We start from the raw sequence: 27,736 nt of genomic DNA, 5'->3' as shown, positions 1-27,736 counted from the left end.
CTTGGAACAAAGTCAAGAAAAGTAAGTAACAGTCCATGCCATTGCCATCTCTGGCAAATGGTTGCCAGGTTCCCCCCCCCCCCTGCATGTAGGTTGTAAATATATACTGCGATCAGTGGAGCATACTGGACCATTACTTTTGAAAATCATTCGGAGATTAAAGTACTGTGAATAATATTGCCTGCAAGATGACACACAGCAGCTTGACAACTTTGTATTTATGAGGCAAATGGAAAGCTTGTTAGGAAATGTTAGAAGCAGCAGTGCAAACTTTCTGTTCTGCCTTGTGCACTCTGGACAGCTAACAAATCAGTTAACAAGCAAAGTGAATATGCTAGTAACTTCCTTTCTGAATAGATCGGGCTCCATAATTATTGCAAGACATCAGTCATTTGTGTTGCTCCAGAGAACACATGCCGGGTGAATTGTTCCAGCAATTGTTAATTTCCTTTCCACTTCACAGATAAACATACCACTTGACACATTGTCCTTGGTGATGTATAATGGCAAATCTGCCTCTGACCCTAAAGCCTCACTTAGTTTTCTTGTTTGTTCCCGAACAGATACTGCAAGCGGTTCATTCTGCTTATTAACAAGGTGCCAGGACAGTCTAGAAATCTTTTTGAAAGTTAACTGTTTCTTCTTCCAGAGAGCCAGTGCTTTCAAACGGAGTAAGGAGTGGCAAACTGCATATTATACTAAAATGTAATGATGTGTAATGATGTTCAATGAATAAATAAATAAATTAAAGCCTTGGAAAGCTGAGAGAGGAAGGGGTGCTCAATTTGCTCCATCCTAATAGTTTTTACATGCAATTACTACCCCCCCCCCTTCTTTGCAGGATTTCAGATGCATAATTTGTAAATATGAGTTTGGAAATCTGCAAGGTGAGGGAGAAAGAAGCGGATTGTAATTTTGATCAGAAAAAAATATCACTGGAAATAAAGCTAAAGCATCTCAGTTCCACACGCACCCACCCATACCCTGCAGTCCTAAGATATCCTACTGCCTGAGTTGAAGGCTAACATGGTGCCGCAGCCCCACAGATGAAGCCACCTGAACTGCCTGTTTGATCTTACTTTCAGGACAGCTTCTTCCACCTCACCAGAGGTCTGCCAGTTTGTTTAGGACAAAGGAGAGGAAACTTTTTCAACACGAGGACTGCATTTTATTGTGGGACACCTTCGGTGGTAGTGGTGTGGGACACACACATGCCAGTGGTGAGTGGGACCAAAGGCAAAAGTAGATGGAGCGATGGTGATAAATGTTACTTTTGTACACACAGTGGTGCACAGGTGCTGGGTGCTGCTCAACTTTGGAGGGGACCGACACACGCGTGTGCCATCACACACATGGGGCACATATCTGACATCACGCACCGGGAGGAGGCCATGAGGCCTGCTGCAGGCCACAGATTATTGAGAAGGCCTGGCTGCCTTTTTGAAACTTTGGCCTCTCCTAGATGGCACTCCTGCAATGGGGTGTATACACACACTCACACATTCCTCTCTAGTCCTCATCCAGGCAAGCTAGAGGCATTAACAGAATTCAAAGGCACTTTCAAGGCAGGTAAAGACATTCCGGGAAAGTCTGAAGCAGGGTATGGCTGGGAAGAGAGTGTGGTCTGGAGAATGTCCCAATGGCCTGAGAGAGAGACCTGGATGGCCACATCAAGCCGCCCTGGGCCTGAGGTTCCCCATCCCTGGTTTAAGGGGCGCAGGACTCTCTGTATGGCACACACAATTCTGTCTGTGCACTTATAATATTAATAGTAGCAATAATTTTATAATTTGTTACCCACCCATCTGCCTGGGTTGCCCCAGCCACTCTGGGTGGTTTCCAGCATATACAGAAACATAATAAAACATCAGACCCCACTGCTGTTTCTTGCCCCTTCATCATCTGCCTAATGGCAGGGCTGGTTCTGGGCACGTTTGCACACCCACCCCTCTGTTCAAAATTAAAAGCTCCCAAGTCTGCGTCACATTTTAAAATGCTAAGGCAGCATAATGGTCATATGACATTTCCCCTTTGAATAACAGATCTTTCCAGAGGTCCATGAACATGCAAAACTCAGTTGTGAGCTCTCTCCCCCTCTCCCTGCCACATTTTGTTAAGCCTATTATGTTGCCCCTTAAACATTCCTAGTAATGGCTGCTTCATATTTTTGAAGTGAATGAGCAGATACTTGAATCAATGGGAGTGCAGGCAGCTGTGGGCAGCAAGCAAGCTGCTGGAAGGAGGTTTCATACACTTCCATCTTAAGGAGGGTTTTGATTACTGCCTAGAAGACACATTAAGATAATGCCAAAGGAAGGACATCAAATGATCCACCTCTCCTTAAGAAAGCTACTTTCCTATCCAATTCTAGTAGCAAAAACTACCTAACCTCAGAGAGGAACGCCACAATAAGCCTTCACTGTGAAATTTCATACAGTGCTCTTTATTCAGATGGATATTAACTTCAGATACAGGCGTCAAATACAAGATCTGTAAAGCAGAAAGGTCAGCAAGAAAAGGAATCATCATTAACATTTCAGTAGGTGATGCAGTACACACCTTTCGATCTCATAACTATTGGTCCAGGTGGGATTCTCTGAGATAGGCATGGCCAAACTTGGCCCTCCAGCTGTTTTGGGATTACAACTCCCATCATCCCTAGCTAACAGGACCAGTGGTCAGGGATGATGAGAATTGTAGTCCCAAAACAGCTGCAGGGCCAAGTCTAGCCATGCCTGTGTGAGACCAAAGTGCATAATGACAAAACAAAATAAAACTACTAGTCTTGACACGGGGGCAGGGGAGGTTATATGTGTCTGCCCCATTTAATGTGGGATGGGGGCTGACAAGAGTCTACCATGAGGCAGAGTGAGGAGTCTGTGCTGATTTGGGATGTCATTAAATGGGAGTAGATATTTATCATCTCATATTTTTACTGCTGGGGGCAAGGAGAGACATTTGTGGAATTTTTTTGCCACATATACCAAAATAGTATGGATGGCCTTAGGTACAACATGATGGGATGGGGTGAGATGAGGCATTGAGAGCCTTTCATACTTTGTCTTAGATCAGTCCTGCTTACTTCACCTTAGTGGACCAGTCCTGCTTATTTTCCTACTAAAAGGAGTGCACAGAACGCTTCTCCTCCTATATGTTGCAATACAATAATTGGGTCTGCCAGTCACTTTTCCACGTTCCAGCTTCTCATCTTGGGGGAAATAAGGCATGGGGCGGGGAGGTTTTTGGGATCAGTGTGCTTTTTTATGCATCCCCCCTGGCTGCAGGACAGATTCTACCTCACCTTTTGGGACAGCCAAGAAGAGTACTTCCTTATACAGCAAATAGTTAAATTGTGGAATCTGCTACCATAAGAGGTATCATTATTATTATTTATTAAATTTGTATACCTGCCCTTCATCTGTAGATCTCAGGGCGGTTCACAACATAAAATTGCAATATAAAAGACATAAAAAAACAAGAACAGGAACAAACCAAAATCCCACCATGATTCAAAGGCAAAGGTAGGGATGGCCACAAACTTGAATGGCTTTGAAAGAGGATTAGAGAAATTCACAGAGGCTGAGACTATTATGGGTTACTAGCCATGGGTTACTAGTTTCTTCACTGCCACACTGTAGGGTGCAGTTAATTTTTTCGTAGGGGAACAGTTAGGGCTAGAGCCGCCAGCTTGCAAGGAGGATGGAGGGACAGGACGGTGTACACTTGACATCACGATTTCCCGACATCGCGTGTGTGAGCACCGCGCCTTCCTCCCTAAGCTGGGCAGAAGCTTCCCGGGCTTTGGGAAAGAGGCACCAAGCCTCTGAAAGGATGCCGGAGCCCTCCTGCCTCCTTCCCAAAGCCAGGTGGGCTTGAGGAAGGTGGTGGGAGGACTCTTGGACCCTGTTGAGAGCATCGTGCCTCCCTCCCCAAGCCAGGCAGAAACTTCCCAGGCTTTGGGAAGGAAGCACCAGGGGGACATTTAGGGGACGGTATGCCACTATTGCCAGGGGACTGTATGCCACTGAATACCAGTTGGTGGAAATTGCAGGTGGGAAAGAGTGGCGTTGCACCCAGATCCTGCTTGTGGACTTCCTATAGGCATCTGTTTGACCACTGAGGTCACACCCACACCAAACATTAGAGGAACGTCTAAAGCACAACTCTCCCCTGAAATAATACCGGGAACTGTAGTTTTGTTGTTGTTGTTTAGTCGTTTAGAAGTGTCCGACTCTTCGTGACCCTATGGACCAGAGCACGGCAGGCACCCCTGTCCACCGCCTCCCGCAGCTTGGTCAAACTCGTGTTGGTAGCCTCAAGAACACCACCCAACCATCTCGTCCTCTGTCGTCCCCTTCTCCTTGTGCCCTCCATCTTTCCCAACATCAGGGTCTTTTCCAGGGAGTCTTCTCTTCTCATGAGGTGGCCAAAGTATTGGAGCCTCAGCTTCAGGATCTGTCCTTCCAGTGAGCACTCAGGGCTGATTTCCTTAAGAATGGATACGTTTGATCTTCTTTCAGTCCATGGGACTCTCAAGAGTCTCCTCCAGCACCATAATTCAAAAGCATCAATTCTTCGGCGATCAGCCTTCTTTATGATCCCCTTCTTGGGTCACTGCCTTGCCGTGGCGAAGGGGCTTGAATAACTCAGAGAAGTTATGAGCTCTGCTGTGCAGGGCCACCCAAGATGGACAGGTTATAGTGGAGAGTTTTGACCAAACATGATCCACCTGGAGCAGGAACCGGCAAGCCACTCCAGTATCCCTGCCAAGAAAACTCCATGGACAAAGACAACAGGGAACTGTAGTTTACCCCTCACAAAGCTATGATTCCCAGCACCTTGAACAAATGACAGTTCTCAGGATTGTTTGGGGGATGCCATGTTCATTAAATGTATGGTGTGGATGTGACTTTTGAGAATAGGATGCTGGGCGAGATGTTGGCCTAATTCAGGAGGGCTCTTCTTAAGGCATGTTATGCTCTTCTATACAAACAGGGTGGATGTGTGAAAAGACATCGCCACCATGTCTACAGTCATCCTTAGTAGCAAAAAAATGCTCTGCAGCCTATTTTCACCCCCACTGCTCAGGAATATTTAGCCCTCTTGTTTTCATTCTTGTCCTGTAAACATGGTAGCTTTTAAAAAACCTATTAACGCTTAATTTTCACCGTACAGCCTGAAAGAAAACGTACCTTGGGAAATAGCGGGAACATCTGAACAGGTCTGCGCAGTACCTGCGTACTTTTTCTGGTTCTGGAACGACTGGGACAGGGCGCTGTGCTTCTGATGGGAAAGAGCTGAAAGCTGAGACAAAGAGGAAAGGGCAGATCAACAACTTGACATGGGAATGACCCAGTTCTCCTCCCTGTCAAATATACCAGCTGCTTTGGGCAAGGCTGGGTTAACAAAGAAGCATTCTATGCCTTAGCATACCATGGAGTAGAGAAAGAAGAGATACTGTAAGGCTAAACAGTGTGTGTCATACACATGAGCGAGTGAGAGGGATTGTTTTGTTTGTGCATCTGTGAAAGCTTTTCATGACAAAGGTGGGAATGAAAAGCGGCGAAATTAATTTTGCAATGAATGAAGAGACACAAGAGAGCTGGTGGGTTGTAGTGATTAGAGGGTTAGAGGCTAGGAGCCAGGAGAAGCTTCCAGATTGTCACTGTTTTGTGGGTGGGATACAATTATATACCGGTCATTTCCGGTTGCACAATTGAAGTGGATTTTGCACTCTTGCACCCACCCCCACAACGCCAAACTTTGTTCAGGAAAGGGAAGTGATAGGAAAATGTGTGCTAGAAAGTGTAGGATAACAAATCGCTTGATGTGGTGCACAACTTTTGTGCAAACAAATCAGAATGAATACTCAGTAAACAGCAGACATTGCATAACCTCTGTACGCACTCTGTGAAAACAAATCAGGATGAATGCTCGCTAGACAAGCCCCCTGGAAGTGTCGCAGTGTTCAAATCTCCACTCAGCCATGAAGTCCCCTTGGTAGCTTTGGACTAATCACTATTTCTCAATCTAACCTGTCTCAAAGGGTTGTTTGGAGGATAAAACCTGGGAGAATGTATGTATGCCTCCCTGATCTAAATATACTAAACAAGTCCCGCAAACTCTCTGATATGAAAGAGAGTGTATGACCTTGACCAGGAGGCAGGGGTGGGGAAGATATTCAGTTCAGTTTGCATTTATAGGCAGGTTTGCATCTTTAAAGGAAAACCTATCTAATTTGCATGTTCCAAAACACTATGCAAACCTAAACAGAGCTTGTCATTGGAAATCTGCACGTCTCTGAATTTTGCATTGCACCCCTCTAGCCAGGTGTGCAAAAATGCATATTCCAAGGTGAAGTATGCACAAAATGCACATTTTAGTGGAAATTACGAATCTACATTCTACTGGAGACAATGCGCTTTGCAGAAAAGTGAATATTAGGAGAAATTCATACTAAATTTGCTGATGGATTTGAATAGAAAATGTTCTTTTAAAAGAAAATTTTCAAAGCAATGTGGAAATAGGGAGAACTGAATTTAAGATTGGGGAAAAGGACAGATTCGCTAGTTGCTACAAGGAAATAGGTGTGTGCTATCTATCTATCTATCTATCTATCTATCTATCTATCTATCTATTTTTCTATTCATGAATGACAAAGAGTGCTGTGCTTAACAGCAAGAAAGATGTACAGAAATGGTACAGATACAGTTTCCTCTACAGGTATGCATATTTTATTTCTGTTATTAGTGCAGACAGCAATAAGCAGCTGAATCCAGTAGCAATACAAGAAAATGCAGACATCTTACTATTGGATGATATTATGATATTTACCTTGCCTCAGGAAGTCCACTTCTGACTTTTGTAGAGGACTGGAATCTAAGTGCTCCAAGATAGAATCTAGAGATACACCATACTCAGCGTAAATAAAAAGGGCTATTTACTTTACTTTCAGTTATATCTCTGTAGACGAAGGGTAGCATTTGCCACCAACTTCTTCAATAACACAGATTACTATCTGCAGATAGAGCCCAAACTATATTGCTTTCATTGGTTTTTAAAATATCTGCCACACAGGTCAGTTGATCCCTTAAGGTGGCTCTCTCAAAAAATAACATTAAAATCAACAGCAGAAATATAAACAAAACGAAACAGAAGAGTATATAAACATGCACATACACAAAAATCAATCTGGTTAAGAAAAGAACAGAATGATAAAAGCCATCCATAGGTTAAACACCCACTCACAACACCCCAGGACAACTGCCATCACTGAATGCCTCGCAGAATATGAACATCTTTATAATCATTCAATGTAGAGACTAAACAGGCATATCTGTGGTGTATGGAGTTTCAGAGTTTGGGTCTCACCACTGATAATCTGGGGCTAGGAACAGATTCCTAGGCATCACAGCAGTAAAAAGTAAGATTTCCTCGTGGGAAAGTCTAGAGGAGAAGCTTTCAGAATTACCCTCAGGAAACCTTTTCTGCATAGATTTTTCTGTCAAAAAACATCTGTTTGTTTGCAGCGGTTTACACAGAACATCAGCCAGGCTGGTCTGGCTTGCTATTGGCCAACTGAAATGAGAGGACGTCCTGCATTCCTAGCACTTTCCCTACAAGTATACATTGCAGGGGAAGATTGGTGATGATGGTCAGGCTCCCTCCACAGAGAAGCTTCTCTGCTCCTGATAAGCTTTCAATGAATTTCATGGCTTCTTGGAAACACCATTTGACAAGCCACTGACCTAAAGGGAGAAAAATGAACACCAGGGAGAGACAGACCACATGCCTGTCGTGTTTTATTAAGTTGCTTATGAATGCAGGCCCAGATAACAGTGAAATTCTGCATGAGTTTACTTGGAAGTAAGCAAGGCACATTAAACTGAGTGGGACTTCCTAGGTAAATGTGCACAGAACTGTAAATCGAGCCTGCAATCCTATACACATTTTCCTGGGAGTAAATCCCCACTGAACTGAGTGGGGATTTACTTCTCAGTAGATAAGAATTCAAATAAGTTTCTCCTCCTAAGCAGAATAGTCTTACGAGCTGTGACAGAACTGGGATGGCAAATAAAGATGAAAGGATTCTGTTTATATACCTATAAACATGGTGGCTGCATTTCTTGTATACATTTGTGGGCTTTGAGTACAGTCTTGCGCCTGGTCCAGAAAGTTCCGTAGTTTCCCTGGATGTTCCTTAACCTAGAAAATGAACACTTTGATAAACACACCGTAATGGCTGCATAGACAGGGTATATTTGCCAGTTAAGAATGGATCTTTTAGAAACAGAAGTGAAACTTGTAGAGTTATGGGGCTGGATTGGCCAATACTGCTCCCCCTCCAGGATCCAGCCTATCACATGGACTGCTGTCCCTGCCTCTAGCATCCCTGGCCATCCACGTGGGAATGGCACATTCAAGTACACCCTGTGCAAGTAAAATCCAATGCATGGAGGCCAAAATTATGGAATCACCTTCCTTGGGGGGAAAATCCAGTAACGGCTATGTGATCGTTGGACGACATGCATCAGGTTTTCTTGTTTTGGGGGTATTTTAATGCAGAGTTACCCAAACTCGGGTCCCCAGCTGTCGTTGGACTACAACTCCCATCATCCCTAGCTAGCAGGACCAGTGGTCAGGGATGATGGGAGTTGTAGTCCAAAAACAGCCGGAGACCCAAGTTTGGGAAACTGTTCTAATGCAACATTTCCGCAGGATTGGCCAGGGATTATCAAAATACATATGGTAGGGGCATATACATTCCTTCAGTGTGCCTGAAGGAAGCCTGTTTCTCTGCCACACACACTTTCGCTGGTTCATTTGAAATCAACAGATATGAAGTCTACGGATAATATTGAAAAGATCCCAGTGTGCACAAAGGGCCTCACAAGGTGCTTGCAAATCATGCTCCAAGAGTCCTGGTTGTCATTTGCAGTCCATCCCAAGAAGATTTTGCACTCTTTTAAGCTGTCTCTACGACTCTGTAAAACAAGAGAGACAAGAAGCCTTCCCCAGAATTAGTGAAAAAAAGAGATTATTCGAAAAAAAGTCGAATAAAGCCAAATAAATTATAGAAGGGCCAAATGCAATTGCCTCAATTATCTAAAGAAATTGTGTGCAATCTTCTTCCTGTTAAGCCCTTTTGTGTAGTTTGCTGAATCTTTTAAGAATTGTTATTAGGATCAGAACTTTTATTTAGAGAAGGAAGTTTCTAGCTCTCTTGAGTGCAGAGCTAAATGAAATAATGATAAAAGCCACCAAAACCCAATGTATAAAGAAACCTTAATATATAAAAAAAAAATAAAAAAAATCCTTCCAGTAGCACCTTAAAGACCAACTAAGTCAGTTCTTGGTATGAGCTTTCGTGTGCATGCACACTTCTTCATGTTTTGACTATGGCAGACCAACACGGCTACCTATCTGTAACTTAATAGATCATTATGGCTTTCGAAGCTCATGATTTCTTCTAAACCAGTATTTCCCAAACTTGGGTCTCCTGCTGTTTTCGGACTACAATTCCCACCATCCCTGACCACTGCTCCTGCTAGCTAGGGATGATGGGAGTTGTAGTCCAAAAGCAGCTGGAAACCCAAGATTGGAAAACCCATCAACAAGCCCAAGTTTTCACCCATCCCCAGTTTGGTTCTAACAATTCCGGAATGTTCTGCTCCTTATTCATTAATGAATTCATATCTGTTGATTTCAAATTGTTGTTCTTGAAAAATCAGCATCCAATTAATTTAAGCGCAGTATACTGAAAAAGAAGAATGAGGTGTATATCAGCTGCTATTCTGTCTGGGCTTCCAGTTTGGTCCTTGGAGGTCTACCAGTTAATAATTTCCTCATAGGAATTCTTCACACCACCTATTTCCCAAGCTTTTAGGAATTGCTTCCTCGGGGACTGAGCTATGTCTTCAAAGCATGGTTCACTCAGTAGAGGCTGGGCCGTTAGTGTGAATGGACCACTGTAACCCAACCTCAATCTGCTTTCAGTCGCCACCTGCCTACCTTCTTTCTTAAAACCAATTTGGGGCCTGGCTCTGGCTCCAACTATAGTTGGTCTCCCTGCCTTCTACCCACTAGTTGAAATGGACACCAGCCACCACTGCTTTTACTTGTAATATCATAAGTCCTGGAAGGTTGGTCAACATTATCGTTATCACATTATATTCCAGACAGGGAGTAGGGGCTGAAATTAGGAGACTGTAGTTTGCTTAAGCGGCCCAAGAATGTCATGACTAAGGTGAGATTTGAACTCAGGACTGGCAACTCCACATTCTTGGAGCCACTATACCAATCCAGCCCTCAACTGGCCTGTTCTCAAATATCACCTTTATCCCCAGCTGTATTGTGTCACTGCAACAAAATATACAGGTGTTTTTGCTTTGTCTTCTGATCCAACGTAATTATATTTTTAGCACTGCATTTATTTGGACTTTTATTTTATTGGTCAGCCTCAAAAACTGAACTGTCGGTAATTGTATTTTAAAGTCACACACTATTCTGGATACTTCAATTATAAAAGTGGTGAGCAAGTGCAATAAATCATTAGAACAAATCCATGCAAAGATAAATAGGTGCAAAGCAGAGGATTGCTCTTCTGCTGTTCAAGCAACTTTCTGCTTTTGGAAACATGAGCAATGCATCTTGTCATTAGAGGCCCTTCAAGCCTTGGACTACAGAGCTGCACTGTTCACCTGTGGCCATTGTCACTGGGTGCACTGAGAAGCCCCCCGTTGGCCTCACCAGAACTGGTGCCATCATGTGGCATCTTTGGGCAGCTTCTAGGGTTCAGGCACTTTAGCAGGCCACACTGCTGATGCTTCCTAGGCCTGTGAGCTTCCATTTAAATTTCCCACAATGCCCTCAGCCTAGAAATTTAACTGGTTGTTTCCAGCTGCCCAGCACTGATTGAAAGGTCTGTTATGGGTGCCTCTTGCTGTTGCCAGCACTGCCAAGTAAATGCACAACATCCCAACCAGAAAGGCCAACCAGAAAGAACTTGGTTGACGTCACCCTCAGGGCATCCTTATCAGGCTTTGCAAAAAGGCACAATATCATTTACCTTAGCCGCAGTCAGATGTGGATCTTGAAGGTTCAGTAGCAAAGTGACAATACTGTTGAGAACCTGGTCCTGCAAAGCGGCTTTTTCTTTCACGTCCAGGTTCTTAATCATGTCTTGAAACAGCCTGTTTGCCGCACAGGTTATTTTGGGTCTCCCCTGGGAATGAAAGAGAAAGGAAGAAAATTGTCTTGATAACCTTCCTGAGAGACTTTGAGGCTATGTAGATAGATACTCCTGTTTACACTGCACCCGGGGCACTCTCACCACTGGTTTCAGAAGAGGTGTTTGCACAATGTTAGCCACAATCCCTATTATCTATCCTGTATCTATCCTGCTACGGGACGTGGGTGGCGCTGTGGGTTAAACCACAGAGCCTAGGACTTGCTGATCAGAAGGTTGGCTGTTCGAATCCCTGCGACGGGGTGAGCTCCCGTTGCTCGGTCCCTGCTCCTGCCAACCTAGCAGTTCGAAAGCACGTCAAAGTACAAGTAGATAAATAGCTCCCGCTCCAGCGGGAAGGTAAACAGTGTTTCTGTGTGCTGCTCTGGTTCGCCAGAAGCGGCTCAGTCATGCTGGCCACATGACCCGGAAGCTGTATGCCGGCTCCCTCGGCCAATAAAGTGAGATGAGCACCGCAACCCCAGAGTCGGTCACGACTGGACCTAATGGTCAGGGGTCCCTTTACCTTTACCTATCTATCCTGTTGTTTCTTGTGAAACATTGCCTTTTGATGCATTTCCCTCAAACCAGCTTCAATCCGAGTTGTGAGAAAGAACAACCTGGCTTACATTTTAAGCCTTAGATACCATGGGCTGATTCCGTGCCTGGAGAATGAACTGCAGGTATTTTTCTAAGATCTGTGCACCTCCCCCTCCCAAATAAATGCACCATGACCCAAATATGTTTAAGACTGCAATCCGAAACATAATTGTTCACTGCCGGCTCCAGGGTTTTTGGTTTTTTTGGAGGGGGCACTTGGCCAAGACATCCTCAATGGCTGCAGCCACTGCCACTTGAAAAGAGCATACAGGAGACATATCCAGGGCTTTTTTTCAGCCTGAACTCGTCGGAACTCAGTTCTGGCACTTCTCAGGTGGGCGCCATTGCCATTATAAGAGAACAAGGGAGGCGTTCATGGTGAGTTCTGGCTCCTCTTTTTCTCTCCTTACACCTGGAAAAGCCTGCCTCACATAGATGAACAATTCTTCTGAAACTTACGTCGGCCAAGAAAGGCTGAAGCTGTTTGACGATCTTCACAAATATGTTCATGTTTATATTGTTTTTGTGGAGTGTTACGATCTTGCTTGTGACCTCCATAGCTGTCAAAATCACCTTCTCATCAGTGTCGCTAAAACTTGGAAGTATACCCAGGAGCAGGTTGGAGAGCTCTTTCTTCTGAAAGGACACCGAAATCCTTTTACTGTTAGACTACAGTAGCAATTTCACATTATGTGACTGGGATCCTTAGTTTAGTCTTGCTGTTGTGCCCTGACCAGAGCTGTGCACACGTGGTACTCCCACCAGTGGAAAGGAGTGGGGGAACACTTCCCATACTCTTCCTCCCTGGAGAACTTTGTGCCCTCCCAAAAATCTGCTCTGGAGGGTTGGGGGACCTACCAGAATATGAGAGATGATTTAAGCGGGAAGAAAGGAATCAGGAGAAATAGCCTCCCCTCCATTCCGCTAGTGGGATCCTCCACTGGATCTCGGTCTCATCCATGAAGGAAAGGAACCCAAATGTTCATAGTTGCACAAAACTGTATCTGAGCCTGGTCAGCAATATCACTAGCTGCAGATATGCTTCACTCCATTCCTAAGATGAAAGGTGTGAGGCTTAAGCCTTACCTGGCAGCCATACCTACTAGCCTAGAAACTGTTCCCCCAATGCAGGGCTTTCATACATAAAACCTGAACACATTCTCTGGTGCTTTAGAAGCAGAGGAGTAGCAGGGAAACTTAACGGAGTAGGGGGTGATAACATCCTCTGCCAGAGAGCTTGAGCTCAGGGTGAAGTAGGCTACACCCTGTGAGGTAAGCTAGGCTCAGACGATGGTTGGCCCAAGTTCACACACTGAGCGCCACGACTAGCCCCTCCACTACAGCATTTACCACCAGGAATCTCCAGTGTGACAAATTATTTAACCATTTCCAGACTCAGGAAACTGATGCCCATTTATGTACCACAGCTATTTCATTCATTGAATGAAACATATCATGGAAGCTACTGAAACATATCATGGATGCAGACACAAGCCCAATTAAGAAGTAATAATCTCAGGCCAGCAAAACCAGATTTATTGGACTGAGAACAAGTACTGTGTTCACAACCCCCTCTCCTCCCATTTCTCATTTAGTGTAAAGCAAAGCATTGTTTTGGTGGTCACATACTGCCACATAACCAGGAAATGTATCGCCCCGTGACACAGATTTGCATAAAATGTACATATGCTAATTTATAACTATAGATGCACATTTAGAAATTATTACTATACACTTCCACCATTGTAAGTAAGTCTCTGCCCAGTGACCAGGGTATCTGTTGGTCTGCTGTCCTAGGTTAACTTCAAGGCCCCTATTTTCCCTTTATATTGTTATGAATTGGGAGTGGAGGAAAGACTCTCCATTATCCTAAGTGGGGCACATAGATGGGACACATTTGTTGAATACTGCCCAATAGTTCTTGCCCCTGAGCACTCACTCGGTTGAAACTATAATCTATTTATCCCACTTCTGTCATAGTCTCGCCATGTTCACATCTAGCTGTGATTATTAAGTGGTGAGAAAAGGTACTCTGCACATGCCCTTATTACTCACATATTCCCATGCTTGGGCCCTGGCATCTGACACAGGTTCTGGAGCTCTGCCCCTGGATCAGTTCCTTAAAGATACTCCGCCCAACTTCTTGTTTCAGTATAGCATGTTTTGCTTCAGTACAGAGCATCAGTTCAACAACTCCACTCAGCTAGAGTTTCCTTTAAGCAACAGCAACAACAAAAATGAAATCACTCACGTTTTGCAGGTGACGCGCCACATTGCCCATTCCATGGAGACTGAGCCAGCGGTAGGTTGGGCATGAATCAGCCTGCCAGTTCTTCAACAGGCCCAGGATGTAATGTTTTTGTAGCACCGTGTAGGTGGATTCAGACGAGAGAAGCTGAACAACACAAAGCAGTAAATATGTGGCAGGAAATTCAGAGAACTTTCCCTATACGTTGCCAGCTATCGAAAGGTAATGATAGAATACTGGAGTCACTCTCGGCTGTTGCTGGTGTTTCAGTTAATGGATAAGGATTTCCCCTCAAGCCCAAATACTGTTATTTTTTTATATGAATTTTTTTTTGGTAAAGTGGTAGGATTTGGTTGGAATAGTATAGTATAGAATAGTATAGTATAGATAGTATGGAATAGTATAGATTGCAGCTATAACAAGGGTGGCATTTTTTCATCTCTGCCAAGCTAAGCAGTTGGCTCCTTACCTCTCTCGCCCTGACCTAGCCACAGTGATCCATGCGATGGTCACCTCCAGACTGGATTATTGTAACTCACTCTACGTGGGACTGCCCTTGAGACTGACCCAGAAACTCCAGCGGGTGCAGAATGCCACGGCAAGACTCCTTACGGGGTCCTCACTGCGGGATCACATTCACCCAGTGCTATACCAGCTGCACTGGCTCCCGGTGGAGTACAGGATCAGGTTTAAGGTGCTGGTTTTAACCTTTAAAGCCCTATACTGCCTAGGACCCTCGTACCTATGGGACTGCCTCTCCTGGTATGTCCCACGGTGGAACTTATGGTCTTCAAACAAAAACATCTTGGAGGTCCCGGGCCACAGGGAGGTTAGGCTGGCCTCAACCAGAGCCAGGGCTTTTTTGGCTGTGGCTCCAATCTGGTGGAACGCTCTGTCACAAGAGACTAGGGCCCTGTGAGACTTGACATCTTTCCGCAGGGCCTGCAAGACAAAGCTGTTCCACCAGGCCTTTGGCAATCCTCACAGAACTCTAGCCCAATGGTTGCCATTAATTTGATTTGAACTGATTTTATAATGAAATGATTTTAGAATGTTGTGTTATTTTACTGTTGTTAGCCACTCTGAACCCGGCTTTGGCTGGGAAGGGCAGGATATAAATAAAATTTTATTATTATTATTTATACTATTGCTTTGCTTTTTGTGTTGCAGTCACGGTCTGTTTCAGACATTAACTTTTCTGCTGGCTACAAATTCTGTTGGCAGGATGTGTTATCTGCACTTTTTGAGTTGTTTTTCACTGCATACCTATACTTATGCAATGCAGCAGAAATTATTTACATTATATGTGGCAGAGAGAGAGAGAGGGGGAGAAGAATGTGTACAGAAACCCTGCCATAAAGACAGACTGGAACTGAGTGAATATACAAGGGCCCAACCTAACATTTGTTTTCCATTCCTAAGTGACTGGGGAAGGGCTTCTAGCTCAGTGACTAGAAGGCATCTGCTTTCCATGCAGAACACTCCAGGTTCAATCCTGGCATCTTCAGGCAAGGCTGTGAGAGATCTCCTCTCTGAAATCTCAAGCCACTGCCACTCAGTGTACACCAGGGAGCCTTTTTTGTCCTGAGGGTCTCTCCAACCTTCCAAGGGCTGCCAATAGTGGCCTTAGTCACATTCCTTACAACTAGGGAGACGTTTAATCTCAGGCTCATGGGTTCAAGCCCCACGTTGGGCAAAAGATTCCTGCGTTGCAGGGGGTTGGACTAGATGACCCTCAGCGGTCCCTTCCAACTCTACAATTCTATTATTCTAAGTAGCTCATAAGCATTTATGCAAATATAAACACATGCATATATGCAAACACATTCACATATATTCTCCGCAGCCTTTTCTGCTTGGCCTACCAAAAGCTTCCAAGCAACATTAACAGAGGCTGTGTAGTGGAGGGGTGAAAAAATTTAAGAGCTAGGAGGTTTGTCAGTAGATATAAAGTACTGTATCTGTTCGTACAGCAATGGAATGTTTCCTCTTAACCATTGCCTGTTCCTTGTGGTGTCTGAAGGCAAAAAAATGATGCAAACACAAACACATTTACAGTTTTGTGATCTGCTAGGACCACACTTATACTCAATGGCTATGTAATGTCATATTTCTCAAGATGCTACTCAAACAAGAAAATAGACATACTGCAGTGAAAAAGGCCATTGCTGTCAGCTTCTGCTGGTCATCCCCATGATGGAGAAGAGGAATCACCTTGGTAAATACCGCATAGTCAAGCCCATGATGATGTTTGACAAGGGCTCTGTAAGGATATAAACAATATTTTATTTTTGAATATGCAGAAGGCACACTGAAGAACACAATAGCCTCAAATTCAGGTCCTCCACTACTTGCCTGGCCAGAAGGAGAACTCCTTCGAGGTAGTTCTCTGGTGAAGCCAAAAGGTCCCAGCTTCCTGTTAGACTTGTAAAACACGCCTGAGGAGCCTTCTGCCTTTTCACCAAGGCCTTTAAAGCATCCATGGCGCAGCTGAATTCAGGGAAAGAAAAAGCATATGACAGGGACAATTACCTTACTTAGAGCCCTATGGCACACACACACCCCTTCATGAGTTTTGTTAGATGACATTATTAAATCCTTTATAAATGATTGTGGTTTGGTTTACTATGAGCTTGCACTTTGAAGGTTATGAAATGCATTATTACTGTAATTGGAACCTGAAACAATAAGGAAGGAAGTGGTGTAGACAGCTCAGTTCATTAGAACAAGCCGAGTTTGGAAAGGAACAAAGCATGCATATTTTTTATTATTATTATTATTATTATTATTATTATTATTATTATTATTTATATGATGGTGATGATAATGACATTTCTTTTTTAATTTTAATTTTTTTGAAAATATTTGCGTACGTTTTGGGAAGGTATGTTCCAGGGCATCGTAATCTCATGAATGCTCATGGAATCTTGCTCCGTGTTCCCTTGTTTTGATGAGGACATGAAATAGCGAACTGGTCAGAGGCAGAGACAACGAGGGTGGAGCGGAAACAAAACTGGGCAAATCAACTGACTCTTACCTCTGCAAAGCAGGCAATATCCTAACCACATAAAAGCCAATGGGACTTTACTGATAAAGCAAAATAAATTTCTCAGTAAAGCCATTTTGGAATGGACAATCTTTTTCAGATTAGAAAGCCTTTTTCTGCTAAGACATTTTAATGACAATAGTTCCCCTGCTGCAGTGCAGGAAAGAATAAGACCTCCAGAGCCTTTCCTTACAAGCCAAAGAAGAGAGAATTATGTTCTTATCAGACACTGATATTTACATGGTTAGTAGTACTCCATTAGCTGCCTGTTACCTTATGTAGTTTGATGTTCTGATTATGTCCTCCTGTCCAGGTTCGGAATCTGTACAGTTCATCAAGTAGTGCAGCTGAATAACTAGGAAGATGATCACAGATACGTAATAGCTGTTCATAGGGATTTTGCACTTTTTATCCCTAAATATTATGCATAGGGCCTTTGTTGCCTGAAACAGAATAAAAAAAAAACAACAGACCTTAATTCTAGGAAGTTTGGTTGTTCTCCCACAAGCAGATATCACTCCTTATGTTTGTTCTCAGATCACTGCAGTTTTACCCTAAGACTGTGAATTAAGGTTACTTTATGGGCAGAGGTAGCACCCTCTAGCTGTTGTGGGACTACAACTCCCATCATCTCACACCATTGGCCCCACTGGCTAGGGCTGATGGGAGCTGGAGTCTAACAACCTCTGAGGACTCGTTGGCCACCCCTGTTGTATGGCTACAATGAGAGATTCTAGCAAAACCTGCAGACAAGCAAGGTAGAATATTTTTCATGTCCTTTTTGTTCCCTTCCCAGTTTTGTCCCCTCTCCCCATAAAGCCCGACATCTTCTGTAACTGGTCCATTTATGAACTAGCTAAGCAATATTGCCAGATTGCATATCCAAGCATAGAGATGGTCCAGTACTGGGGCATCAGAATACTATTAATTAATTAATTAAATTTGTATATCGCCCTTCTGTAGATCGTAGGCAGTTCACAACATCAAAATACAAGCTTAAAAAGCAAAATACATAATAAAAACAAGAACCAAAACACACACACAAACCAATAACAGCCCTCCCTCAAACACATTAAAAATGTTATAGGGTGTTAATCAGCCTGGTTGAAGAGCAATATTTTTGCCTGCTGCCTAAAGGCGCCAGCTGAACTTTCGTGGGGAGAGCATTCCACAAATGGGGAGCCACTGCAGAAAATGTGAAAGCATGAGCCTGGTCATATCTTGGCCTAGTTCCACAGGTTCCAGAACATTCTATTGCTTGAAACGAATGATAAGATGGCACCCTTTGATTGAACGTTACTTAAAGACTGGGAATGAGAGAGAATCTGCCATAGCACAGAAGGGCAGCCTGCTAGCATGGGAGGTGAAACAGGGCAGGCCTTGTGACATACAGAGTTCTACCCTCCAACACTTCATTTGCTCCTGTGCTTAGCACCTGTTTGCAGCAGGGCATGAGCCGAGCAACTTATGCACATGTCCAACTCCTTCCAGAGTACATGGCCTGGGCTGGTTGCCTCTCTGCTTGCTTGTTTGCTTGTTCACTCAGTCAGGGAAGAGGCCTCTCCCAATGGCACTGTTGGTGATGTGCTGGGGGGAAGGCAACCAGTCCATGCCAAGAACAAGAAAGCATCCTCACCACCAGAGTGCGGGCCCTAGGAGGACTAAAAAGAAGAGAGGTGGGCTCAGAAGGTATAGCCAGGAGGGTCTGCTCCACCTGCACTCCCAGGATCAGCTGCCTGAGGCAACCACCTCACTCTGCCCAATAACAGGGCCTGCCATGTTTTGTGCACTCTCTATTTCAGGGTTTCCCAAACTTGGGTCTTCAGGGGTTTTTTGGACTACAAATCCCATCATCCCTAGCTAGCAGGACCAGTGATCACGGATGATGAGTACTGTTGTCCAAAAACAGTTCCCAAACTTTGCTCTATTGGGTGGTGGCCTCCAAGTTGTTGTGCATCTTTCTAGATCCCTAGCACAGCACAGCTTGTTACAATTGGAGGTAAAGGAATAGCATATTTTTCTCACGGCTAGAGGTAGAAGGGAGGAGTTGTTTGTGAACTTTCCATCTGATCCCAGGCGTTCGCCGCTAAGGCAAGGTTTCCTTTTCAGCACTTCAAGAAGCTTGGCAAGAACCTGGAGTCTTACAGGTTGTTTAGCTTGGCCCAAGGCTTCCCAGATTTGAGTGATATGCCTAAAATTAAAACAAACAAATTTATATCAGTGTCTACACCTACACACACACACACACCATTGCTGATCTCAATCTCTCTCAATCTCTCTCCCATTTCTAGTGTTGTTTAAAGTATATGTATATAGAGTGGTACCTCGGGTTACGAACTTAATTTGTTCCAGAGGTCCCTTCTTAACCTGAAACTATTCTTAACCTGAGGCATGCTTTCGCTAATGGAGCCTCCCACTGCCACTGGTGCACGATTTCCGTTCTCATCCTGGGGCAAAGTTCTCAAACTGAGGTACTACTTCCAGGTTAGCAGAGTTTGGAACCCGAAGTGTTTGTAACCCGAAGCGTTTGTAACCCGAGGTACCACTGTACATGAATTAAGATGGATAAAGGAGCCCAACAGAACTGAAAGCCTGTTTGCTGCAAATAATAATTGTTTGTTTACTACTAGAGGGCTAAAAGCATTTTATAGGATTTGATATTTTCATCAGTCTAGCCAGTGTTATGAAAAAGAGGTGCCGGAACTCACCATGAACACCTCCTTCTTTTAGAATGGCAATGGAGCCCACCTGAGAGGTGCTGGAACTGAGTTCTGGTGAGCTCCAGCTAAAAAATAAAAAGACCTGAGTCTAGCAATGACCCCCAGAACAGACAATGTAAGAAGAGAGAGCCCTGCTGGCTATCAGTCCAATGGCCCATCTAGTCCTCCATACTGTTCTCACAGTGGCCCACCAGATGCTTGTGGGAAACCAGCAAGCATCTTTTCCTCACATTTTAAATGTTGGTTGGTTTTTTTTTGTATGATTAGGTTTTTTTGGAAATGCATGTGCAGGTATAAACAATAAACAAATTCAAAAATGCATTTTTCATGTGGTGTGGTATAATTTCTAAATAAGAGCTATGGAGTCAGTTTTGAATGAAAAGGATGCTTGGTCTCGGTTACATGGAATTTCTTATCTTGTCCATGGATATGCAGAGAATAATTGATATGTTGCTTTTTTAGACACACTTGCCTAAAAACTGCAAAATGTCACCAGCTGGAACTGCTCTGTCCCAAGGCACCACTGGAATACAGCTCCCAAGATGGCTGCTCATGAGACAAAGGTTCCTTGCCCCCGGTGTACACAATACTGAGCTAGTTGGATAAATATTCTGACTTGCTGTAAGGCAGCATCTTATGATATTCCTTGGTTTACCCTTAGATTTTAACTCATTGTTCACAGGAATAAAATGAAGTGAATGCTGTCACCTTGGGATAATTGGTGACTATTGTCACACACTTTAGGTGCTGTCTCAAGACAGCTGTTCAGACCTTTTGCTAGCTCAGTGTAATTGAATCACCAAGAATATTTACATTGGTTCAAGAAGTGACAAAGGTTACCTACAATATTCTGGTATAAGTTCTGAATATTTGAGTAGGTAGAGCGAGTGATATCGTTGCTAGTTTAGCCCATAGATTTTTCCATCAGAGGCAACCAGAGGAACTCACACAGGTGAATCAATGTTATTTCCCTGTGTGGCATGGCAGTTGGAGCGCAGAACCTGGGAGACTTGGGTTCAAATTCCCACTCAGCCATGAAACTCACCTGGTGGCCTTGGGCAAGTCAAAGCCTAACTTACTTCACAGGGAATCATGGACGACAACTCAGTTCCTCACCTGTCACAAAGCAATGAGAGTTTCAGAAGGCTTGAAACAGTTTCTTCTGTGTGTTTTTCAGCCAGGAGGCACACAGCCCCTATGGCAACTTCTCTTGCACTAGGTTCCTGGATAGCTCGCAGGTGGAAATAAATAATATCAATGATTTCTGGCACCTGGGATAAAACAAAACAAGGGTTTACACTGATGATTCTTTCACAGTTTCTGTTGCTTTTGCATTTTATTTGCTTTTACATTTTTGGTCCTCATATATGAATGCTTGTAGCACTTCTTAGTGTCCAGGTGAGAATGGCTTGCAGTGCGACAGAAAAGAGCAGTTTGGGTAAACGGCCATGCTCTTGTCATAAAGAGGTTAGAATGAACTCAACAAATTGCATCACTGCACTACAATGGTTATATATGCAGCCCCTCCAACCAGTAGACCCTTGCTGTTTAGATACTGCTCTGACCTGAGAATAATTTGGATGTTTAGAACATGTCTAAACATGATTGCTTCTAGGCTGACTTGAAGTGACTGAATCAGCTGAGAGTTTTTGAAACAGGCATTACAGATAGTGATTGGGTTGAATTCAGAATTGGGGGAGTGCGTACAGTAATATGAACTCTCATAGCTTAGAAAGCTTCACCGATATATATATATATATATATATATATATATATGCATGCATATACAGCAGAGAGGGCTTGCTAGACAGAGATAAGAGAGGCCCACTATCCTTTACTAAGGATGGACAAAATGATCTTAATGTTCATGTTCCTTGCATATGAGTAGACTGACATGTCCATTCCATTCTGTGCGGATTTGTTTGGCAAAATCCTTTAAATATTCTGCATGCTTTAAAAATGCATTTATCACCGATAAAGAACTTTCAAGGTAGCCTGAGGGCTTCCCTGAACGTCTCCTCCTCTTCTCTCTCTTTATTCCTTCTTAAAAAACATTTCTAGTTGCTCAGAGCAGTTAGAAAGTACAGCGCTTGCCACAGCCATGGAAAACTTTTGATTAAAAAATGCATGGAAGCAGTATGATGTGTCATCCCTGTCAGGTGATTTTTGGGAGACAAAGATGGCTGAGCTCCAGCACCTCCTTTTCTAGAAAAATAGCACAGTGTATACACTTTACTGTATTTGCATTCAGTCATTTTGTTCAAGTGTCAACCAACTAGATACCTGCCAGCAATTCAGAGTTTGATTTAATTTGCTGGAATGTGACCTACATATGGATGTTCGTAACAAGCAGACTGATCAGATACAGCAGCGCAGTTTCTTTGCTTCTAGAGAACTACAGATAGCTCATCCTGTCTTTGTTTTGGTATAGGAACAAAGGAAGCTGACTTATACTGAATCAAACCATTGGCCCAACAGCTCAGTTTTAACTACACTGACCACTGATGGCTGTTCCAGTCTCTGCCCACTGGACAGGTATAGGCAGGGCTGAATAGTGTTACAAAAGGTTAATTCCTGTTATGCTCATCAGTGTGGCAATGCCAGGATATAATAGGTGCAATACTGATGTCACTGATCACTTAGCATGGTCACCTTGCAGCGTGAATAACCTTTAAATGACCTTTAAAGCCCTAAACGGCCTCGGTCCTGTAGACCTGAAGGAGCGTCTCCACCCCCATCATTCAGCCCGGACACTGAGATCCAGCACTGAGGGCCTTCTGGCAGTTCCCTCATTGAGAGAAGTGAGGTTACAGGGAACCAGACAGAGGGCCTTCTCGGTAGTGGTGCCCACCCTGTGGAACACCCTCCCTTCAGATGTGAAGGAAATAAGCAGCTATCCTATCATTAAAAGACACCTGAAGGCAGCCCTGTTCAGGGAAGTTTTTAATATTTAATGCTGTACTGTTTTTAACATCTGATTGGGAGCCGCCCAGAGTGGCTGGGGAGACTCAGCCGGATGGGCGGGGTATAAATAATAAATTATTATTATTATATTATTATTATTTTCAATTCCCTCTCTATACCATAGCTCAGTACAGTATTGCAGACAATCTCAGGTTCAAACCTTGCCTTCTCCAGGGAGGGCTGGGAGTTCCCCGGTCTGAAACCCATCTGCAAGCCCTGACGAGGCGAGGAAGGAGTTTACTGAGCAAAACCCAAAGGGATTAATCAATTAGTAATAGTTATCTGGACTAGCTCGTGGATGCGAGCGAGGGCAATCTGCCTGTGACATCTGTCACCCCACTGATTGCTAGAGATGATCCGGCAGATCACTAACTGGATTTTCTCTTGCCTCTCGTGTTTGCGTGTAAGTCCTTCTAATTTTGCCACCCCTAACATTTCACTGCCTTAAGCAGGTGTGCAGTTTGCCTAATGGTTAAACCATCCCTGGAGGTACTGCTGCTCTTGTGGAGCCCCCAAAATTCCTGGCTGTGATGCACTTCTAAGGTCAGGAAACGGGGATGCAAAAAGAGCCAATGAACATCCAAGAAAATGGAGCTGAGTGAGTGAAGCTGTGGCTCTCGTTTGTCTGGGAAGTGCACGTGTGGAGCAGCAAAACACCTAAAGGGCAGGTAGCAAGGGGGAGAGAACTGAGGTGGCTGTCACAACGCTGCTCTTGGGAAAAAACTACCTGACAGGCTAAACCTATAACTGGGCTAGCAGATCCCTTTCCTGGATCAGAAGAATGCAAGCAGGCAACCAAAGAAGCTGGCATACAAACAACTAGTTGCTTCAGTACTTTTGTCTGTCTCTAGAATTCATTGCTAGAACCCACAAGGCACAACTACCTCAATTTTCTGAAACCCATAAGCATCTCTCTCTTTTTTTACCTTTCCCCTCAGTTTGTTCCTCTCTTTTTTCAAGATTGAATTTAGCATAGCTGAAGCTGCCTGGATGCTATTTTTTTCTGTGTCCCTCAGGCTAGCAATGGCTAAAAGTATCTGACCCGTCACGGTGGACTCTGCATCAGGTCTTTCAGGTATCTGAAACAAAACAGAGAAGAGGCAGTTGTGGGGGATACCTCGGCAAAGGTATCCATTATCCAAAAGATGAACACCCACAATAGACAAGCTAAAAGTATTGCTGAACTGGAGAAGTTGGATTTAATGGTTGGAGTGCTCGAGTCAGACTAGGGAGACCCAGAACCAACTCCTCACTCTGCCATGAAATTCACTGGGTTGAATGTGGGCCAGTCACTATCTCTCAGCCTAACTCAGTGTCCTTTCAGAGGTTTTGTGAGGATAAAAAGGGGCACAGCTACATATGCTGCCTTGAGCTCCTTGGAGGAGAGGCAAGAAAAAAACAAAATGAGCTGATTTCTAACATACATTCCAACATCACAATTATTCAAATGTAAAGCAGGGACAAAAATACTCTGAAAGGTTTCCAAGATTATATGAGATGTCCAGGCAGAAAGAAGACTTAGGTCAGGGGTAGGGAACCTCTGGCCTTCCAGATGTTGCTCCCATCATCCCTGCCCATTGGCTGCCCTGGCTGAGGCTGCTGGTACTTGGTGCCCAGTAACATGTGGCGGGCCACAGGCCATCTATCACCCAGACCAGTGTTTCCCAAACTTGGGTCTCCAGCTGCTTTTGGACTACAACTCCCATCATCCCTAGCTAGCAGGACCAGTGGTCAGGGATTATGGGAATTGTAGTCCGAAAACAGCTGGAGTTTGGGAAACACTGGCCTAGACCATCAAGGCAAGTGTGTGGAAACAGAGGTCTTCTCCCATAACAAGAGGGAGATGTAAAGATATAACTTCTAAATTTGCAAATGAGCGAGCCTTTTCACAAAAGTGGTGTAAAGTGGCTCTGGTTTGTAATACAAATGTGTATAAAACTCACACTGGCACAATGCTTGTTCACTTTACAAATGTCTGCATTAGAGGGTGTGTCATCAATATCGTGTGAGGAAAGCACCTGGGTGTTTTAATCTCATGCGTAAAAAAGTTTATGGCATGGAAAGAGTGAGAGTTTGGAGGCTGCAGGAGGAAGTGTAAAGAGGGAAGCCTCTTCACCCCTGAGGAGGATGCAAAAATGTGAACACAGAAGCGATGGTCTGACAGAATAGCCATAAAGGCTACAAACCTATAACTGCTTACCTGAGAGTAAGTCTCACTGAACTCCGTTGGACCTACATCAGAGTAAACAGACATAGACTTGTGCTTTAAGCGGGTCTGTGTTGTATTGTTGTGGCCAATGATGTGTGAAGACTTGGTGCAAAAGGAGAAGATGATAGCTTGGAAAGAGAAATCCACCAATGCGTATAGAGTGATTGTACCTGATTAAGGTTTTCGTTTTCCGGCGGCGGCGAGATAACATGATGACCTTTCTTCTCTTTTTCCTTCACGAGAAAGTCCCCAGGCTCTGACACTGGCTTGGCAGCAGAGACTTTCTCTTGAATTTGTGTTTCTGTTTTCAGCACACAGTATTTTTTCTTGCTCGGCACAAACATCTGGGCTGTATATGGATTTGTTGCCTTTTCCTGGGTCATACCATCTCTTGGGCTATCAAAGTTGGTTTGTGTAGCCTTATCTTCACAGGTAAGGTCTGGTTCGCTGGCATATGCCGTGCTCATCCCAACATGTGGGCCATAGGTCTTTTTAATCTTTTCTTTTACAACCATTGTTGATCTAGAAGAAAAAACACACACACACACAAACTTTTTTAAAAAACAATATTTATTGCTTTTAAACCTTACAAACAAGAAGAAAAAGAAAAGGAGAATAAAGAAAAAACAAAAGAAAGAAAAAACAATACAATACAATATACAAACAATACACCACACAACATTAACGCATTAAACTAAACAAAACAGAACAAAAACAATTTAAAAACATACATCATACCTTTTCAATGCCTTAACTTTCATTCCCTTGTTTCATCGACTTCCTCTCACCTCCCTTTTTGTATTCCACTTCTATTAATTGTTTCAGCAATTCCTTTCCATCTTTCACTATTTTCTGTCATATAAATATCTTAACTTATTTTAACCTTATTTTCCATTAATACTATAATACTTATTTATGCTTAACTCCTTATAACACTTCTACTAAGGCCATATAATTTCATTCCAACATTTTTCACACACAAACTTTTGTCACAGTGTAACTTTATACATATCTTAAATTCTCACAGGGAAGCATGTATGAGATTGCAGCCTTATTCTTTTTTTTTATTAAAGGTCTTCAACCGAATATACCATAAAATCCAAACTAATAAAAATAATAATAAAAAACAATATATCAAACAGAAAAAACCAAAGAGAAAAAGAAAGATACATTGATAATAATCCTCATATGATCCTCATAAAATAAAAAATTATAAATATATCTGTGTAGCCCTCGGTCACCATTTTATCTTAAACATAGAGTTTAATCCTCCAACTAGGAGAGCTTCTCTTTCCTTGCCTCCCACCCCGAGAAAAACCACTCTGACCTGCCTCTCATAGAGGCCCCTTCCTCTTCTCTCTGTCAGCTCCCTGTATGTATTTTGATTTATCACAAATATAATTCTTTAGCTGTTAAGACATACATCTAGTTAATATCACCAGAGATCAACCAAAAATCAAAGATCACACAAGAAACCCAGACCAAAAGAAAAAGAAAAACACGGTTTATGGGGTTGTTGCTGTTTTCAGTATCAGAGACACAAGTTTGCTACAGTGTCTGGAGCTGCATGCATGAAGAACCATTCCTCCCCCTCCAATAATCTTGGGAACTATAGTTTGCTAAGGGTGTTGGGAATTGTAGCGCTCTCTCTGTGTAGGGTAAACTCCAGTTCCCACAATTTGTGGGGAGGGGGACATGCTTTAAATGTACAGTGGTGCCTCGCAAGACGAAAAGAATCCGTTCCGCGATTCTCTTCGTCTAGCGGTTTTTTCGTCTTGCGAAGCAAGCCCATTGACGGCTTAGCGGATTAGCGCTATTAGCGGCTTAGCGGCTTTTAGCGGCTTAGCGGCTTAGCGGATAAGCAGATAAGCGGCTTAGAAAAAGGGGGGGGAGGGAAAAAAACCCGCAAAAATGTCTTGTGAAGCAAGCCCATAGGAAATTCGTTTTGCGAAGCGCCTCCAAAACGGAAAACCCTTTTGTCTAGCGGGTTTTTCGTCTTGCGAGGCATTCGTCTTGCGGGGCACCACTGTATGGTGTATATGCGCTATAGGAGTGGTGATTAGATAGTTAAAATATGAAGCAGATTTCATTTCTACCTGGGTTTTATTTCATAGTGCTTTTGAAACCTCAAATTGAGACAAGGTGAAGTTTATTCTAACTGCACCCAGGTATGTTTTAAAGAATCATTTCCCACCAGGACATAATTGAAGGGTCACTTCCAATTGACATGAATTTTCAGTTACCTACAGAATCCATTGGGATTTATCCTGCGTACAAAGAAACAAATCCCAACACACACAAAATACAAGCGCTCTTATTACTTAGCCATCAAACTAAACGCAATGAAAACCCATGCTGAGATTCACAACGGCAAAAGCCAAGAAAGACTTCTGGAATGTTTTGACAGCCAAAATCTCTGGAAGGACTGAAGACCAGTCAGAACAATTTTTTTTTTAAAATGCTGGTTGCAGAAGACAAATACCAGTGGCTATGTCTGGCACCAGCAAGTCTCTGGTGAGTTAATGGAGGCACAGAGAAGCAACAGACCATGTGGAGCCATCTACTTACAACCTGCATGGTTGGAACCAGTCATATATTTCCCGTTCTGCTGCAGCAGTTTCTGCCTCACTGGAATGTAGCAATGAAAGGATCAGTGCTCACCAGGGCCCGGGTCACAATGGATCTTATTGCGTCAGAGCTTTTGTGGCTACCACGGTAACAA

At 43.5% G+C, this 27,736-nt stretch overlaps 1 protein-coding gene across 3 annotated transcripts; it reads right to left on the bottom strand.

The window, feature by feature from the left end:
- Nucleotides 1–2,422: 2,422 nt before the first annotated feature.
- On the bottom strand, nt 2,423–27,701 carry LOC307214124 (maestro heat-like repeat-containing protein family member 6). 3 transcript variants are annotated; one of them, XM_079972685.1, is made up of 16 exons: nt 27,583–27,701; nt 25,185–25,536; nt 23,732–23,884; nt 20,958–21,112; nt 19,147–19,312; nt 17,395–17,564; nt 16,431–16,565; nt 16,224–16,338; nt 14,079–14,222; nt 12,287–12,460; nt 11,069–11,224; nt 8,892–8,984; nt 8,103–8,205; nt 6,835–6,900; nt 5,193–5,304; nt 2,423–2,490 (listed from the first exon to the last, which is right to left on the bottom strand). In XM_079972685.1, exons 2-16 carry the CDS (start codon nt 25,527–25,529, stop codon nt 2,478–2,480), a joined length of 2,100 nt encoding a protein of 699 aa, XP_079828811.1. In that variant the 5' UTR covers nt 25,530–25,536; nt 27,583–27,701; the 3' UTR covers nt 2,423–2,477. The 3 variants fall into 3 exon arrangements, with proteins under 3 accessions (XP_079828811.1, XP_079828810.1, XP_079828812.1); XM_079972684.1 differs by having other exon boundaries at nt 12,287–12,463; nt 27,583–27,700; XM_079972686.1 differs by lacking the exon at nt 8,892–8,984 and having other exon boundaries at nt 12,287–12,463; nt 27,583–27,698.
- Nucleotides 27,702–27,736: the final 35 nt, after the last annotated feature.

This window comes from Podarcis cretensis (genome assembly GCF_951804945.1).
Source record: "Podarcis cretensis genome assembly, chromosome: 4".
Lineage (NCBI taxonomy): Eukaryota > Metazoa > Chordata > Lepidosauria > Squamata > Lacertidae > Podarcis > Podarcis cretensis.
The sequence above is the reverse complement of the archived record's forward strand: the minus strand, read 5'-3'. Positions and strand labels throughout refer to the sequence as shown.

Bases quoted from the DNA above. Each gene is read 5' to 3' on its own strand.
- LOC307214124 (XM_079972684.1), bottom strand. From the start codon at position 25,529: ATGGTTGTAAAAGAAAAGATTAAAAAGACCTATGGCCCACATGTTGGG. The intron at 19,313-20,957 runs GTGAGGAACTGA...TTTTAATTTTAG, and splicing joins CTCTCATTGCTTTGTGACAG to GCATATCACTCAAATCTGGG. The intron at 5,305-6,834 runs GTAAATATCATA...TCTTTGTCTCAG, and splicing joins AGTGGACTTCCTGAGGCAAG to CTTTCAGCTCTTTCCCATCA.